Genomic DNA, 15,910 nt, shown 5'->3' with positions numbered 1-15,910 from the left:
GGCGCGGGCGGTCTCCCGGCCCTGACCGGACGATGTTTATTTCCACTCAGCCGCTCAGCGTTTGTGATCGTTTTATTTGAAATCGCCCGCGTGTCGACGTCGGCACGCCCGCGATTGTCTCGACTCCAACGGAGAGAGAACCTTGGTTGTTTTTTTTTTTTCATCTCATTCGACAAAATCTTTCATTCTTTTTGAGCTTTAAGCCTTATTTTATAATGCGTCCTTTGGAACATTAATAATTTCCTGTGGAATTCACATTCAATATTTTACATTGACAGAACATTAATATATGACCGTAATATGTGAGAAGCCGGGTCATCCGGCGGGGGCTCAGGGGCTCAGTGTCGAGCCGCTGCTCCTCCGCATCGAGAGGAGCCAGATGAGGCGGCTGGGGCATCTGATCCGGACGCCTCCCCCGGTGAGGCGCCCCGCCGGAATGAGACCCCGGAGACGACCCAGGACACGCCGGACGGACCACGTCACTCGGCTGGCCCGGGAACGCCGCGGGATCCCTCCGGAAAAGGTGGAAGAAGTGGCTGGGGAAAGGGAAGTCTGGGTATCCCTGCCTGAAGCTACTTTCCCCGCGACACGATGCAGAGAAACTGCGAGAAAATGGATAGATTTGACTTCTTTGGAGCAAATATTGGCTGATCGTTCCTGCAAAATGTCCAGGTAGTTCATCAGTTTTAGTCCTACGGCTCGATCAATCAATCATCTCACTGTGACGACACCCAAAGCCAGCTAATCGGTTTTCAGTTCAGCCGCAGTCCGCGACACGTAATTCTTTGTTTTGAATGCAATCGCTGCTCAATTGTCCACCAGTCGCTCACGTAAAATGCTCAAAGGTGATCGCGTGAGACTTTGACTTTATCATCACGTCGATGAAATCCGAGCCTTTCCTGTGGATTCCGGCGCAATGCGTTACGAATTCCCTGACCATCTTCAAAGCCTTACCCACCCAACTGTAAAGACGGCAAAGATGATGCTGCGTATGCCGGATTTTATGAAGTGTATTGAAGTCCTCTCCAACTATTCCGCTGGTTCCGTTCGCACCCGCCGCGCGTGGTTCTGGAAGCGGGAACTTCCCCCAGGAGAACCTTTCAGTCCGTCGATTGATTGTATTGAAAGCGTTGGTCCGGCGTTCTGTCCGTTTTGATAAGAACTCTTTGCATCCCTTCATACATTTTCCTCCCATCCCTTTTCAGTCCCGGCCATCGGCAGCCGAGATGATTCCATTTATTTGTCTTTCAAAGGTGAGCCGAAGATCATTTCTCCGCCGCCGTTAATGCACGACACCCACGAGCCTGCTGACAGTTTGATCGGTCGCCTGCGTGTCTGAGTACTTTTCGTCTGCTTCCCACATGACACATCTGTCATTTCCAAGCGGGGGGAGGGGGGCAGGGGGGGTGAATGACACCCAGAGGTTGCATCACGTTGTGACTCACCGCTATCAGCAACAATTTGTCGCTTCTTTTCCATCTTTGTTTGTTTTACGTAACCACACTGGGCTTCATTTTTTTGTTATTGCCGAACACACAAACAAAGCATCGGGAAAATCTACACCCTAACGATCAATGTTGAAGAATTTGCCAAAATGTGTCCCCTTTAATACCTTTTTTTTTTTTTCCCAACACTCCAGACATTGTTTTAAGTCGTGTTTTAACATTTTTATATAGAAGTTAGTTGATATCTTCTACGGAAGCGTATTGCTGCCACACCCAAAAAAAAAAAAAAAAAGTCGCTATCACATTACAACGTGATACATTTCAAGTTATAATGTGGATGTTTCATGTTATAACGCGATTTGTTTCACATTATAATGTGGTTAAGTCTGTGTTATAATGTGAATCGTTTCATGATATAATGCGATTTGTTTCACGTTATAACGTGATATGTTTCACATTGTAATGTAGTTAAGTCCAAGTCACAATGCGAATCATTTCATGTTCTAACGTGATATGCTCTACATTATAACGTGATTTGTTTCATGTTATAACGCCGATTTGTTTCACAATGTGACGTAGAAAATCAATGAATTCCAATTTATCGACGACATTGCATGAGCATTTAGACTTTCCATCTGTATTTAGATTTGACATTTAGATTTTGATTGAAAATGTCGAGCGAAATGAATGTTATTTAGTTTTAGTTGTCACGTTGATATTTGGATGTGGATTGAGCATTTCAAGTTACCATTGATCCACTGTTTAGATTTGAAATTTGTGTTTCGATTCAGCAATTAACATTTCGATGTGGCGTTTATATTTAACATTTACATTGAGATTCAACATTGTCTCATAACACGATTTAGATTTGAAATGTACCATGTAGGTGTCACGGTTTAACGTACTGCGTCGACAAGTTTTGCCAATGTTTCCCCAATTTTTTTTGTCTTTTTTTTCAATCTCTTGAGTGACAAAACGATGTTGATTGAAGGATTTTTGCTGCTTTGCAAACAGGAACCCGCACGGGCCCGTTCCAACGTTCAATTTGATCCGCCGGGATGACGTTTCGTTCCCCTGGTGAAATTCTTTGCATCCGGGGACTCTCTCTCATTTTTTTAGCCCACGCCGGGTGAAAGTCTTTTTCCCGGGTCTTGTGTCGCGCGGGGAGAAACATACAAGCACATTTCAGCTAATTGATTTAGCCGCAAATCCTCTCGAGATTGCAGGACCGTGCGGCCCCCCCCCCCCCCCCCGCCTGAAACGACCGCGAAACGAAATGACTAATCCACTTCAATTAGTCATCGGGACCCAAAATACACCAGCCGGCGCTCGCTTTCTTCCGTTTTTGTCCAACTGAAAGCGGATGATAAACACGGGCAGTTGTGTAATTGCAACACTTAAATGGGGCATAATATGAACTTTTAATTGCCGGTGTGCAAATAGCGGGAGTGCCCCCCCCCCACCCCCCATCATCAAGTACGTCTTGAAACAGCCACGCCAATCCTTTATGCCTATTTCTGAAAATGGATGGAAATCCGTGACCACCACTGTTATGGAACTGGGGGGGGGGGGGTCCAACCCCCTCCCACGCTGACTTTCTCTGCCGACGACATGACGAGCTAGCAGTCTGACAAATACACGAATGTGACGGTGGAAGAATAACGCACCATTGAACAAAAGACCTTCCCGACAGTCGTCCAAGGTGGTCATAGTGGCTTGTTGTGGGGCTGCTTTTCCACTTTAGGGCCTGGACGACTTGCTTGTCTGTTTCAACAAGACAAAATGAAGTTCCTCCCCTGACTTCAACAATATTCCATTACACCAAAGCAATATTTTATATTCAATCTGACTTTGGCATCATCATCATTATCCGCAAACTGCATTCATGAACTCGTTTTCTTTCGGCAATACTAAAATTGCTTGTATGATTGCTACATTTGAACTATACCGTAATTTCCGACTTTTTTTTCACACGCTTTCAACCCTGCGGTTTATGCGGCTAATTTGTGCATCTTTTTTCTAACAGCCGCAAGGGGGCACTCCACCGGAAAAGGTAAGAGTGAGACCGGTGGAATATATGTGCCGAGGAAGAGACTTTTACCGGTCCGAGCCTGTTAACGCTGCGCTAGCGTGTCCCTGCCGTCTCTCACTGACTTTTACCGGTATGTTGTTGTTTTTTTTTTACCGGCCCTGTTAGCGCGCACGGCACTAGCGTTAGCGATACATATGCTACATGCCCTTTTAATTGTGCTTACTGATGAAATGTTTCTACTTCCTGACAGTTTTGAGGAAAACTTTCTTTCTTCCTGCCTGGAGGTGAGGCCTCGTCGTTCACGGCGTGCGCAGGTGAGCTGAATGCAGAGTTGTTTTGTTTTTTCCATATTTTATTGATGACAGCTTTTCTAGGCACTTTATCCGTCACTGGTTCTCCTTCGGCCGCCCTCTCCGCCACCCGTCCTTCCTCCTCCCTGACGTCGTCGCTGCTGGAACTTTCCGTGAATCCACTCTGAATGTTGATTTTGAGAGTAGAATTATATATTTACGTACACCGTTGAAGGAAAATAAGTTGTTGGCATATGAAATCACGCAAAGGTCATTCTTGTATTTGTCCCTGGGTCACTGTAACTTTTTTTTTTTTTTTTCCATTTCTAGGCATTTTTTTTTATGTTCCGAACCTTCACTCAGAAGCGCTGAACTCCATTTACGTTGCCTTCTTAAATGCTTATTCTTGTCCAATCAGATTTGAGCCTCAGCGCGTTGCCGCGTCAGTGTCCTCTTCTCTGGGCCTCCGGGCCTTCAGAATCGGTAGTTTTGGCCCACGGAACTTCAGCCACGTGACCTGTGGCGTTGTTTTAATACTCGATACAATTTTAAATTGGCAGCATTTTTCTGTCCTCCGATTGGTCGGTTGGTCGGCGCGAAGCAGTTCACGTCAACAAGGAAAACAAAGTTCGTTTTCCATTTTTTGGAAATGCTTATTTTCCATTCATGTCCAAGAGGTAGTCTTCATACGTTTAAGTGAGGCAACTGCGGCGCATTCAGACTGACTTGAGAATTGCTTTTACTGTACGTCGTCGCCATTGTGGCAAGGACAATTGCTGGCAGCCTCGTGGCGGTTGTTGCGCTCTGGCTCCCCCTGCAGCTAGGAAGAGCGAGCGCACGGGTGGGTGCAATCGGAAGACGTTTTCTTTGACAAAACATTTGGTTGTTTGGTTTTCTTCCCTGTGGCCTGTGGACAACGGCACAGAACGTCCTCGCGTGCCGTCCTCCATCTTTGCTTTGCACTCCGAGTTACACGAGGTGACATCTTGGCCCCCGACTGAGTGTGCAGCGCGCAAGGAATCGTTTATCGGGAATGTCATAAGCACGCCGCACCCCGCCAACGGCCCAACGGCCGTCCGTTGCCGAGATACGAGGCTGTGGACGGAGTCGGAGGAGAAAGGGAAGGACTGCAGCGAGAGTGAAAGAGAGAAATGGCGCGATTGTAGACAAATGAATGGAGGGGTCAAAAGGTCAGAATTGTTGCATCAACTCGGTACGTGGATGACGTGGTGTGCTTTGGATTATGGGTCCATCTCCATAGATGGAGGGATGCTTTCTCGAGGTCCAGGGTCAAGTGAGGTGATTGGGGTCGTGGGTCTCCCAAATGAAACACGGCGGCTCCGGTCGCCCTTTCATCATTGAACACTTTGACCTTCTCGAGGCCTCCAAAAAAGCTCAGCCGGGTCGCCGCGCATTTTGCGTCGGGATTTTGCAGAAGGCGACCGAATGGGCGCCGTTGCCGCGGTCGCAACATTAGGCACGCCTGCGCAGAGCCAACCCGAGAACCGGATCGCGGGTTCCGCCTTTGCCAAGATGAAATCGGGGAATGGAGGACATTTAAGACGCTGCTTTTATTGACTTCATTTAGCAACGTGAGATTGGCACCTGTGAGTAGTTACTTAATAAATACACGATTGAACACATTTACAGTATAATAATGTGTGTGTGTGTTTTCTTTCGGCTTGTCCCTTTCGGGGTCGCCACAGCGTGTCATCTCAGATGAACGCATATATATGTTTGGCACAATTTTTATTTCTTTTTTTTTTTTTCTTGTTGTTGCCCTTACTCAGCAATGCATCAATGATTCATAACTGCGAGATGAATGAATGTTTGATTGAATTACCAAGAGTAGGATAAACAGATTATGGATAATTTCAAGATAATTGGAAATAATACATATTTTACATGGCAGCATTTTATTTGACATGTTCCATGCGCTACAGTGTTTTGAATTAATGATGATGACGTTAGTGACGGATTCAGTTCACGGGTGTACTACAATGTAATTAGCTTTTCTTTTTCGAGAATGTGAGTTGAATTTGACATTTGCGATGAATTGAAATGTGTACGTCTCGCGTCGTGATTTCATTTCAATTTGTGCGCGAGTCATTTGAGCATCGTAGCAGTTTGCAGGGCCCCTCAAAAGCTCCAAAGTGTGACGCAGGCGCATTTTGCAGCCCGGGTCAGCGCCGCCGACCCCCACCCCACCCGACCCGCCCGGCGCCGCCGTCACGCGTTCCGCCCGCAGGTGCCAGCTGCCGCTTGGCCGGCAAATTGTGCGGCATGGACGCCGCTGGAGCGCCGCAAGAACCGGCACGTAAGTTCTGTCATCAAAATGGCTCGCTTGTGTGTGTGTGTGTGTGTGTGTGTGGGCGGGGGGGGGGGTGTTGATGGTTTTTCTAGCGTTTGCCACCAATTTGCTGTACTGCATAATATAAAAAAAGTCATTGGTTATGGATTTGTCGAATTATGTCTGAGCAACACAATAATATTTTCTCTGTGTATTTATGTACATTTTGAGTGGATGCTGACGCATTATGCCCATTATTTGCATCTTAGATGCTAGTAATTATTTTTTCACATTGCTTGTTTTTATTTTTTTAATGATTAGCATTTTTGTCATTTCTATTATATAAACAAATGTTTTAAAAGCTCCCCTCTGGGAAGTGAGAGGGTTTTTTTTAATCTAATCTTGAGAATTAAATTAAAATAATAAAAGCAAAATAAATATATCTCCTACTGTACGAACATTTTTGAAAAATATGGTCTTTACGTTTAATAACAATAAATGAAATTGCACCAATTTCCAGCAGTATTCCCCTCATATTTTCACGTAATGCGGTGGAGAAAAACAGTAAGATATGCAAAGCATTTTGCTCTCATTTGGGTGGTGTGCGTAACTTTTTCCCTTTTTCCCTCACTTTTGCGAAGGCCTGGTGGGCTGATTTGTCCCCGTGGGGGGGGGGGGGGGTGCGTCGGTCCATGGAGCTGTGCGGTCCCAACACGAGCGACAGCGGGGGCTCCCTCTGCCACGTGAAGCGGCTTCCCCGCCACGCCGCCTCCCTTTGCCGCCTCCCTCCCCCTCGTGCCCGGCCGTCCCGGGTCAACCCGGCGCCCCCCGGAGCCGCCCGGCGGGGCTCCTCCGCCGGGACGGTGCTGGTGACCGGAGGCGGGGGGTACTTCGGCTTCAGGCTGGGGAGGGAACTGGCTGGCCAGGGCGCGGCTGTCATCCTCCTGGACATGAGCAAGCCTTCTTGGGACATTCCCGACGGTGCCGTCTTCTATCAGGTACTCGTTGTCAAAGGCAAGGCCCGTGGCCGAGATGCGGTCCTCGGCGTCATTTTATGGGGCCCACCAAATTAGCATTGCAATTGCAATGTATTTTTTTCTTGACTTCTGTTCAAAAATGACCATATTTGCTATAGGTGCTATTGAACAAGTCCAGGGGCAGTTGCGTAATATGAAGCGGGGAGTTATTTGGGTCACGTAGAACAGACAAAAAACGAGAAGTACCTCCGACCTCCACCGGGCTATGATGATGGGCGGATGGACCCAATTATTATTACATATTATATTAGTCGTCCTTTAATAGCATAATAATCGGTGCTGTTTAAAATGTGATTTGTTGCACATTTTAGCATCCTTCTTTTGATTCATCCCAGCCAATCGACAAACAATAAGTTTTCATCTTTTCAAATAATTGAATGCTCTTAAATGAAGGCACAACAACACACTGCTATGAAATGATTCCGATTTATAAATAAAATGTTACGTCACTCAAATAATGCCACATGTGACGTGCTGACATCTTCATCTGAGCCTTTCAAGTGCGAGTAACACGAGGCCAAGTTTCCTTTTCATTTGGCAAGAAGATGGCGTCCGCCGTTTGCGCGCGTCGCAAACCTTCTCACGCACCTGCGCCAGACGACGTCGTCGGCCATCCGCCGCGAAGAGACGCGTAGGCCCGTCATCCGGAGACGAAGCGAGGTCGGAGGTCGCGATTCGGGTTTCGCCGGCCCACCTCACGACGCTATTAACTTAATTGGATTCGCTTGATGCCAACACCGTCCAACAGCGACGTTGTGCTGTGATAAGCAGACAAGACTAGAACACTAAGTGGGTAGCAACACCTTGAGACCGACAACATAGCAAGACTCACTGCCATGTATTCTTTATCCTGTCTAAAATTACAAATATTACTGCGGCTTACTGAGCAGTTGTGACCGCCTTGTTTGTGGAATATGTATTCATACACGATGCTGCCCCCTAGTGGCTGAAGAAGAAAAAAAATCACTTACATTCTCCTTAAAATAAGGCGGAGTGATGGTGAAATATTTATAGCTTGGTGACGGAATGCATTAAACTCAAGGCATCACTGAACTTTCAAGATGTTACGGACGATCATTTTTGGCTTTTCGTCATTTTTTTTAACAAAACACACGAACAAAAAAGCAAAGCGGACTCAGGTGCACTTGGAATTTACGCTTCACGCTGAGCACTCCAACACACTTGAACTTTAACCCCGTTAAGACTTTGGCCCAGATCGGCTCGGCTCTGACTTCTTTTGTTCCGACAGGCCGACATCCGGGATTATTCGGCCCTCTTCCACGTATGCGAGGGTGTCGACTGCGTGTTCCATTCCGCATCTTACGGCATGTCCGGCCCGGAACAGGTCAATGTTTCTTTTTTTTTTTTTTTGGGGGGGGGGGGGGACGCTTCGATGTGGGAGCAGAAAAATTGAGATACAAATGCTGTGAAGTGTCAGAGAACACAACCACCTTCACAATAAGGATCATTCATTGGCAGATAATAATAATAATAATAATAATACAGTGAATCATTTGCCAAAAACATATTCAAGCTCTTCGTTGCCACTCCCAGTTGAAATTTACTGTCAAACTAAACATAAAAGAAGAAGAATTGTACGTTTGATATTTAAAAGAATGTTTTTCGTCCTCTTTGTTCTCAGCTGAGGAAAGAGCAGGTGGAGTCCGTCAACGTGGGCGGGACCACCAACGTCATAAATGGCGAGAACGCCGTCCATCAAGTCACATGGGGACGACACGCCGCTTTGCAGTTTGATGACGTTAGTTTTATTCTTATTTTAGTGTGCAAAGAAAGGAGCATCCCCCGGCTGGTCTACACCAGCACCACCAACGCCGTGTTCGCAGGGGAGCCCATTGAAGATGGCGACGAGGCCTCGGTCCCCCGCGTGCCACCTCACCTGGTCGGCAAGCCCTCGTGTGACTCGAGTCTATCCAGTCGTGTGTATCAAATCCGTTTTGGGACGTTTCAGCACGTTGATCACTACTCCAGGACAAAAGCCATCGCGGAGCAGATGGTCCTCTCTGCCAATGGATGCGCCCTCAAAGGTATGGCAAGCCACAGTTTTCACACCCTTTCGTCTCCAAATGTATCTCCGGACCGCCGAACCACCAGCGCCGCGTGTGTTTTCCCGACTTTGAATTTGAAGGAATTGATTTTGCCCTCATCGATCCGTTCGTCCATCAACTGAGTCGCTTATCCTCACAGAGGTCGCAGGGCGCATCGAGACAAACGACCACGAACGCTCACGTTCGATTTTCGAGTGTCCGATGAACGTTGGCTGTTTTTGGGATGTGGGAGGAAAACGGAGGGCCCACCCGGAGAGAAGCCACGCGGGGCACGCACCGCACAATTTCGCACTTCGGACAGGCATCGTGCCGCCCCTGATTCTCATTCGTTTAATCATTGAATCAAAGCTAAAATATGAAATGTGACATATTACTTCCTGCGGTACATTTTTTGCATACATTGTTTTTCCAAAGGTGGCCTGAACAGATGCCGCCCGTACCTGCTTCGTGACCCGACACCGCGTCAGCCAGCGGCCGCCTTCTCATGTATTCAATTAAGCTTTAGAGCCTCGTCGTGTGCAAGATCACGTAGCCGACCGGCCCCTTTGGGGCTTTTTCCACGGCCCTGACGTCTTCCCTCGTCTGCGCCCGAGCAAAAAGGAAAGGATTGATGATCACGTCTCGGCCGTTCGCCCCTTCCGCTGCCGTTTTCGTCCCGATTTGGAAAAAAATTGAACGTGAGCCGGGTCACCGACGGCTTAGGTCGCGGGTGTCAAACTCCGGGCCCGGGGGCCAGATCTGGCCCGCCGCCTGTTTTCACGTGGCCCGCGAGGGCAAATCGTGTGTGTCGACTTCCTACTAAAATCTGTCCAAAAATGGCAAATTGTCACGTCAGACATGAAAATATTGAGATATTGCAAGCATTTTTGTCTGACCAAAATCCCAACAAGAGTTGAATAACCCATAATGGGTTGATTTCTGATTCCAAAACGAGCTCATGAACTTGATCCGTAATTGTGATCAGGCGATTTAAAGATTGTTACGGTTTCCCCTTGAGGAAAACTGGACCGACAACGTGGCCCGTGACAAAAATGAGTTTGAGACCCCGGTGCGGGCGGTGCACGCGTCTGACTTTGATGCGGCCACCGTGGGATCGATTCCCGCTCGGCGACGGTGTCGACATGCGTCCTTCGACGTTGGGCTGGCGACCGGTCCGGGGAGTTAGCTGGCATAGGCCCTCCCGTGACCCTGGTGAGGATAAGGGGCTTGGACCGTGACGTCGTATCTGTTTGTCCGTCGCAAAAGTCGGGTTTGTGATTCGTGATCGGACGAGCGGCGGAACCACTGAGCTGGCGTGCGAGCAAATTGCTGCCTTTCGACTTGGAACTTTGGTTCTGACGTTTGGGGGGGAAAAAAATCCACAAATAAGTGAATCCCTGAATGTTAGAGAGCAAATATACGGGGGGAATGCAAAATAAAAAAAAACATAATTCGGGCTCCATCAAGTTGGATTTGGCAACGCCGGCAGGCGAGCACTTTGGAATCTTCCCTGCGATCGGATCGCAATGTTCCCCCCCCCCAGAAGCTTTCACGACTTTTTTTTGGCGCCGAATTTCCATTTTGGCGTAAATGTGCAGGAAGCGAAGCAGTGTGAAAATGTCGCGTCCGTGCTTTGTGTGGCGTGCCGAGCAGGTGGCGGCGGCGTGCTGAGGAGTTGCGTCTTGCGGCCTTGCGGCATCTACGGCCCCGGAGAGCGAAGACACCTCCCCAGAGTGATGGTGACCCCCCCCCCCCCCACACACACACACACACACAAGGGGTCCTGCGTCCGTCTCCCGGTGGAACGCGTTACCTCCACGAGACTTTGCATTATTAATGCGGATCTCCGGTTACGTCGTGACTTTCTTCCCGTGTTTCCTCCGCGGGCCGGTCGGAATCCGTGCAGTCTTTGTTGTTAGCCAAGAGGTAAAGAAAAGGGATTATTCTTATTTTTTTTTTGAATGTATAATTTAAGTTTAGTTCTCATTTTGTGTCCTCGTACTACGTCACCGTAGCTTTTTGGCAGTTTGCGTGCGCTGCCGCTCCGCGGGTGTTCAAGCGGCGGTCGGTGAAGTTTTATAAACACTTCAACTTTTTCTGTCAGCCCGCGCTCGGCTTTTCACGACGTACGTTAGCTTCAGTTGAAGCTCGGGCGACGTGGTCAGATGTGTTGTACGTCCGCGTGACGCACAACGTACTTGAAATCCTCTCCAATATGGTCGCTCTGGCTAAATGAACAAGATTAAGAAACTGCAATTGCCATCTGCGCGGTACACGTGTGCTGTGTGACATGAGCGCCAATGTACACCGTTGAGTATTACGGACAGTATATTCAAATTCTCGACGTTCACCGCCATTTCCGACTTTTTTCACACGCTTTCAACCCTGCGGTTTATTGCGGTGAGGCGGCTGATTTGTGCATTTTTTTGTAACGGCCGAAAGGGGCCGCTCGAGCGGAAAATGTAAGAGTGAATATATGTGCCGAGGAAATGACTTTTACCGCTTCGGCCCTGTTAGCGCTGCGCTAGCGTGTTACTGCCGTGTCTCGGTGATTTTTACAAGTATGTTTTTTTTTTTAACCGGCCCTGTTAGCGCGGTCCCGACGTTAGTGTGGCGCTAGCGTTAGCGCGGCGGTGCTAGCGTTAAACTCGCTGTGTAGCGTCTTTCTTTGTAAATATGTCGTGTTTCTATGTGGGCACTGGCGGCTTTTATACAGGTGCGGTTTATGTATGTAGCAAATGGTATTACCTTGACAAATGTACTGGGTGAGGGTTCCAATCCGGCGCGCGCTGTAAAAGGCGGGAATTACGGTAAAAACAGTGTAGCAGTGAAGCGAATGAACTTTCACGAGATGAAATTGGATGGTTTAGTTGAGTTTACATTGTTGCTTAGCAACCGTACGCAATGTTTCAGTTTGACAGTAAACTTGAACTCGAAGCAAAACCTACTCCGGCTCTTATTTGGAGAGTCTTCTTCTTGTACCGTGGTGTGTAAAAAGCGCTCGGGCCTGTTGTGGGCCACCGCTCTCGCCCGGACGCTCACCGTACACCTTACACAAAACGCACTAAAATCGCTCACACGCGGCGTACTGCAATGTTTTTTTTTTTGGTTTTTTTTTTGGGGGTGGGGGAATATCTGATTGCGCAATCTTTGCTGTTTGTCAGGTGAACGTGGAGCGTCGCTTGTTTAGTTTCAGGTTTGGGGATCGGCGGGCCAGGATGAACTGGGTCCACGTGGACAACCTGGTCCTGGCCCACACGCTGGCCGCGGACGCTCTCACCGCCGAGAAGGGCTGCGTCGCCGTGAGTTTTCAAATGATGAATCATCTGAATGCCGTTTGAACGGACGTCTCTTGTCTTTCTAGAGCGGCCAGGCTTATTTCATCAACGACGGACTTTCAGTTAACCTCTTCGAGTGGTTGACGCCTCTCGTAAGTTCAAAGTCCATTTGCAATATTTCACGCGGATCACAAATTGGCCTTTTTATTGAAGTTTCTTTGTCGTGATTTTTTGGAGGGGTTGGGGGAAGCGGAATGGTTCTGTAGCAGCCATTTTTGAGTCCTGCTGTGATTGTTCAACGTGGTCACCCGGCACCAGATTTGCAATATTCTCTTGTATTCTAAAAAAAAAAAAACCCAAAACAAAAAGAAGCTGTCGTTGAAACCCAATTTCCGCTGGACACGCTTCTGACGATCCGACTTGCGTCCTTGTCTACGTTGCAGTTTGAGAAATTGGGCCAGAGCCGGCCGCCGATCAGCCTGCCACTTCCTCTCGTCTACTCGGCAGGTACGGCGAACGTCGGACACGTTGAGAGAGTTCTCGCGAAACGCCGAACCTGCTTTCGGACCGCTTTCGTTCTTCTCCCAGCCATCCTGGTGGAATACTTGCACATATTCCTGAGACCCGTGATGGACGTGCCGCTCTTGTTCACCAGAAGCGAAGTAATTATCTCTTTTATTTTTCTCACCTTTTCCACTCGCGGCACTCAAATAAGCAAAAAAAAAAAATGCTCGTGAATACGCGAATACGCTCGCCAACCAATTGGTTATGCACATTTCGAACGTCTCATGAAGTCGAATTCAAGAATTACAAAAAAATCTGCTTGGACAAAGATAATAATAATAATAATAGCTCACTTTTGATGTTAACTCGAGTAGTTAAATATGCGACGCAGATCTGAATTCACTGGTAAGCATATCGTCGCGGTGGGCGAACACAAACCGTTCTGTGACACCGGTTGACTCCTTGAAATGTTGCCGTGGCGACCTAATCCGCCCTGGCCCTCCTTCCCAATCGGAAGTGCCGGTTGACGTACATTGCCAATCGGACTCTTAGTTTGGATGGGTGGACGGACTCTTCCTTTAGACCAGCGGGGTGGTATAAACGAATTTTTTGGGGGGCCGTTATGACCGCGCAACCCTAAAAATCGTTTATCGCCTCGTCATATTGACACGTGAAATTTATGAATTACTTTTGGACTCAGAAATCAAGGGTAATGGCTTTTTCAACTGTCGTCGATGTTCGGTAACGTAAAAACGCTTTCAACACCTCAACATTATGGTTTGAAATGTTGGTACGGATTCGAACAAGAATCACGGAAGTTGACATACATGATTCGCCCTCGCGGGCCACATAAAATCCTGTGGCGGGCCGGGTCTGGCCCCCAGGCCCCGCGTTTGACACCCGTGCTTTAGCCAGTTGGATTTTAGATTCTTCAACTGGTCCTCGATGACGTCGGCATTTTCTGTCCTCCGATTGGTTGGCGTGAGGTGAGCAAGCACATCTGCGATCATCTGCACAAGTTCATTCATTTCATAATCGGCATCTCTGGCAAGAATGATTTTTTTTTTGCGTTCATTCTTATTGAGTAGAGTAAATATCGATTATGAGCTCCCGTACTGCCCATTTCACGGCACAGATGGCGACGTTTGACAATTAAGACGTGATAGTCTTCAGGGGCGAACGAAGGCCCAGGAGCCGCCGCCGCCGCCTCCACAGCGTCGTTCCCATTTTGTGACCGCCAAATTTTGCCCCCCCCCGTCTAATCCGCGCTGATGTCGAGAAAAACTTTCCACACCTTCTTTCGAATGCTTTCAAACCTCAAGTTATTTGAATTCGAACGAGCTTCGTAGCGACCCCGCCGAGGGGAGCGGCGGCCGTCTTCAAGAGGCCCGAAAGGTCGTCCTCGTGAATGCGCGATGAGGCCGAAACCGAAGCCGAGCCGTGTCGGACGGCTGCCGGCCCGCCGCGCGATCGATGACGCCCGCCGTGAATAAAACATCAACTGCTCCCTGCGGCGGGGAAAAGGAAGTCCGACACGATCGCACGCCCGACTTGGACCGTGTGTTGTGCGCAGGTGAGGAACATAGCGGTAAGCCACACGTTCAAGATAGACAAGGCCCGCAGAGATTTGGGTTACCGTCCCAAATCCTACAGCCTGGCGGACTCGGTGGACCGCTACCTGGAATCCCGACGGGGGCCCTCTTGTTCGCCCGCGGTCCGCTGGGCCCGCCGTCTGCACGGGCGCGGCGCGGCGCTGGCGGCGTTGGGAGCTCTGCTGCTGGTGTTGAGCTGCGTGCTGTGGAAGGGCCTCCCCGGCTGACCTCCGACCTCGTGCGCTCGATAAAATACGTCGGCAGCGGCCGCGGTCCGACGACGGAGCTTCCGTTTTTTTGCCTCAACAAAGATAATGGCGTTGTTTTTCCTTGATTGGCTTCGTTTGTTTTATGAATTGGGTTTATCATTTTTAGATTTCATTTCTAGTCTTTTAACATTTCAAATTCTTCATTATTTTTATTTGAATTTCATTTTATTTTGAATCAAGATTTAACTTGTTTGAAATTTAATGTCATTTAAATGAAATGTGTACACTTTCTTCACTGTATGACGTTTTAAATGATTAATTACAATCTTAATCATAATAATAACCACTGTAAAGTAAGTCAATAAAAAACTATGAATGAACAAAATAATTAATTGTGCAAAAACTTTTTCCGCTAGCAATACTTTCAACAACCCTTAATCTGATTCATTTTTTTTTAAATATCAAAGCTAGTAAATTTATATGACATTTTTTTTTTATTTTTTGTTCTGCTCTTGGAACGATATATGAAGATATTTTGTTTGCCTTTGCCTGTGTTGTATCAACTGCAGTCAAGAGGGGGCGCTATTGTGCAGAAAATGTTTTCGGCTCTTGAAATGTGGATGAAAACATTTTCGGTACCACGTTTGATCAGGAGGATTTGTTTCGAAACGGTTTTTGTCATCGTCAAAAAAAAGAAAGAAAGAAACCAGTGATCAGAAACAAGAATATTTGAAGCTCGTTAGCCGGTTATCCCGTGTGGTTGATCCATGAATCGTGGCGTGGATGATGAGGTTTCATTTGCGAAATGAAGTTCTTGGCACCAAAATGCCTGGACCGCATTTCCAACCAATAAGCTTGGCACATTCTTCCCCTCGCAATTATTTGGCAAATCACAATTGGGGGGGGGGGGGGGGCGAGAAGACGTCAACATTTGACCAATCGCTGCGAAGCAATGTCGAAAGTAGCCCTTTTGGAACCTTAGCGACGACCAATCGAGTACGCAATACGCTTTCTAAAAATGTGTTAATAAATGGCGACCGCTTCGCTTATGGCAAAGTAAAGTTTGGCAGCGGTGGGATTCGAACCCACGCCATCGAAATGACTGGAGCCTAAATCCAGCGCCTTAGACCACTCGGCCACGCTACCGACGAAAGGCTTTCTCGAAGGTGACAAGTAGATCAAAGGTTT

The 15,910-nt window shown here is 47.9% G+C and overlaps 1 protein-coding gene and 1 non-coding gene across 8 annotated transcripts; one reads left to right on the top strand and one right to left on the bottom strand.

The window, feature by feature from the left end:
- The first annotated feature begins 280 nt into the window (after positions 1 to 280).
- On the top strand, positions 281 to 15,017 carry sdr42e2 (short chain dehydrogenase/reductase family 42E, member 2). Of its 7 annotated transcripts, XM_061845252.1 has the most exons (16): positions 281 to 672; positions 1,206 to 1,253; positions 3,472 to 3,607; positions 3,728 to 3,791; positions 5,945 to 6,084; positions 6,699 to 7,055; positions 8,344 to 8,439; positions 8,737 to 8,794; positions 8,876 to 8,994; positions 9,064 to 9,139; positions 10,793 to 10,878; positions 12,304 to 12,441; positions 12,504 to 12,569; positions 12,861 to 12,924; positions 13,006 to 13,079; positions 14,495 to 15,017. In XM_061845252.1, exons 6-16 carry the CDS (start codon positions 6,750 to 6,752, stop codon positions 14,738 to 14,740), a joined length of 1,329 nt encoding a protein of 442 aa, XP_061701236.1. In that variant the 5' UTR covers positions 281 to 672; positions 1,206 to 1,253; positions 3,472 to 3,607; positions 3,728 to 3,791; positions 5,945 to 6,084; positions 6,699 to 6,749; the 3' UTR covers positions 14,741 to 15,017. The 7 variants fall into 7 exon arrangements, with proteins under 7 accessions (XP_061701236.1, XP_061701234.1, XP_061701235.1 ...); XM_061845250.1 differs by having other exon boundaries at positions 12,861 to 13,079; XM_061845251.1 differs by having other exon boundaries at positions 8,876 to 9,139.
- Positions 15,018 to 15,786: 769 nt separating this feature from the next.
- trnal-uag (transfer RNA leucine (anticodon UAG)) lies at positions 15,787 to 15,868 on the bottom strand. The gene has a single exon. It is a non-coding gene; the product is annotated as a tRNA-Leu (tRNA).
- Between the last annotated feature and the right edge of the window lie 42 nt (positions 15,869 to 15,910).

This window comes from Syngnathoides biaculeatus, chromosome 16, assembly GCF_019802595.1.
Source record: "Syngnathoides biaculeatus isolate LvHL_M chromosome 16, ASM1980259v1, whole genome shotgun sequence".
In the NCBI taxonomy this organism is placed as follows: Eukaryota; Metazoa; Chordata; class Actinopteri; order Syngnathiformes; family Syngnathidae; genus Syngnathoides; species Syngnathoides biaculeatus.
The sequence above is the reverse complement of the archived record's forward strand: the minus strand, read 5'-3'. Positions and strand labels throughout refer to the sequence as shown.

What these genes read in the sequence shown, in the direction of transcription:
- sdr42e2 (XM_061845248.1), top strand. Translation starts at nt 6,750, where the DNA reads ATGGAGCTGTGCGGTCCCAACACGAGCGACAGCGGGGGCTCCCTCTGC. An exon ending in CCGAGAAGGGCTGCGTCGCC is followed by an intron (nt 12,442 to 12,503) that starts GTGAGTTTTCAA and finishes TTGTCTTTCTAG; the next exon opens with AGCGGCCAGGCTTATTTCAT. An exon ending in TCTTGTTCACCAGAAGCGAA is followed by an intron (nt 13,080 to 14,494) that starts GTAATTATCTCT and finishes TGTTGTGCGCAG; the next exon opens with GTGAGGAACATAGCGGTAAG.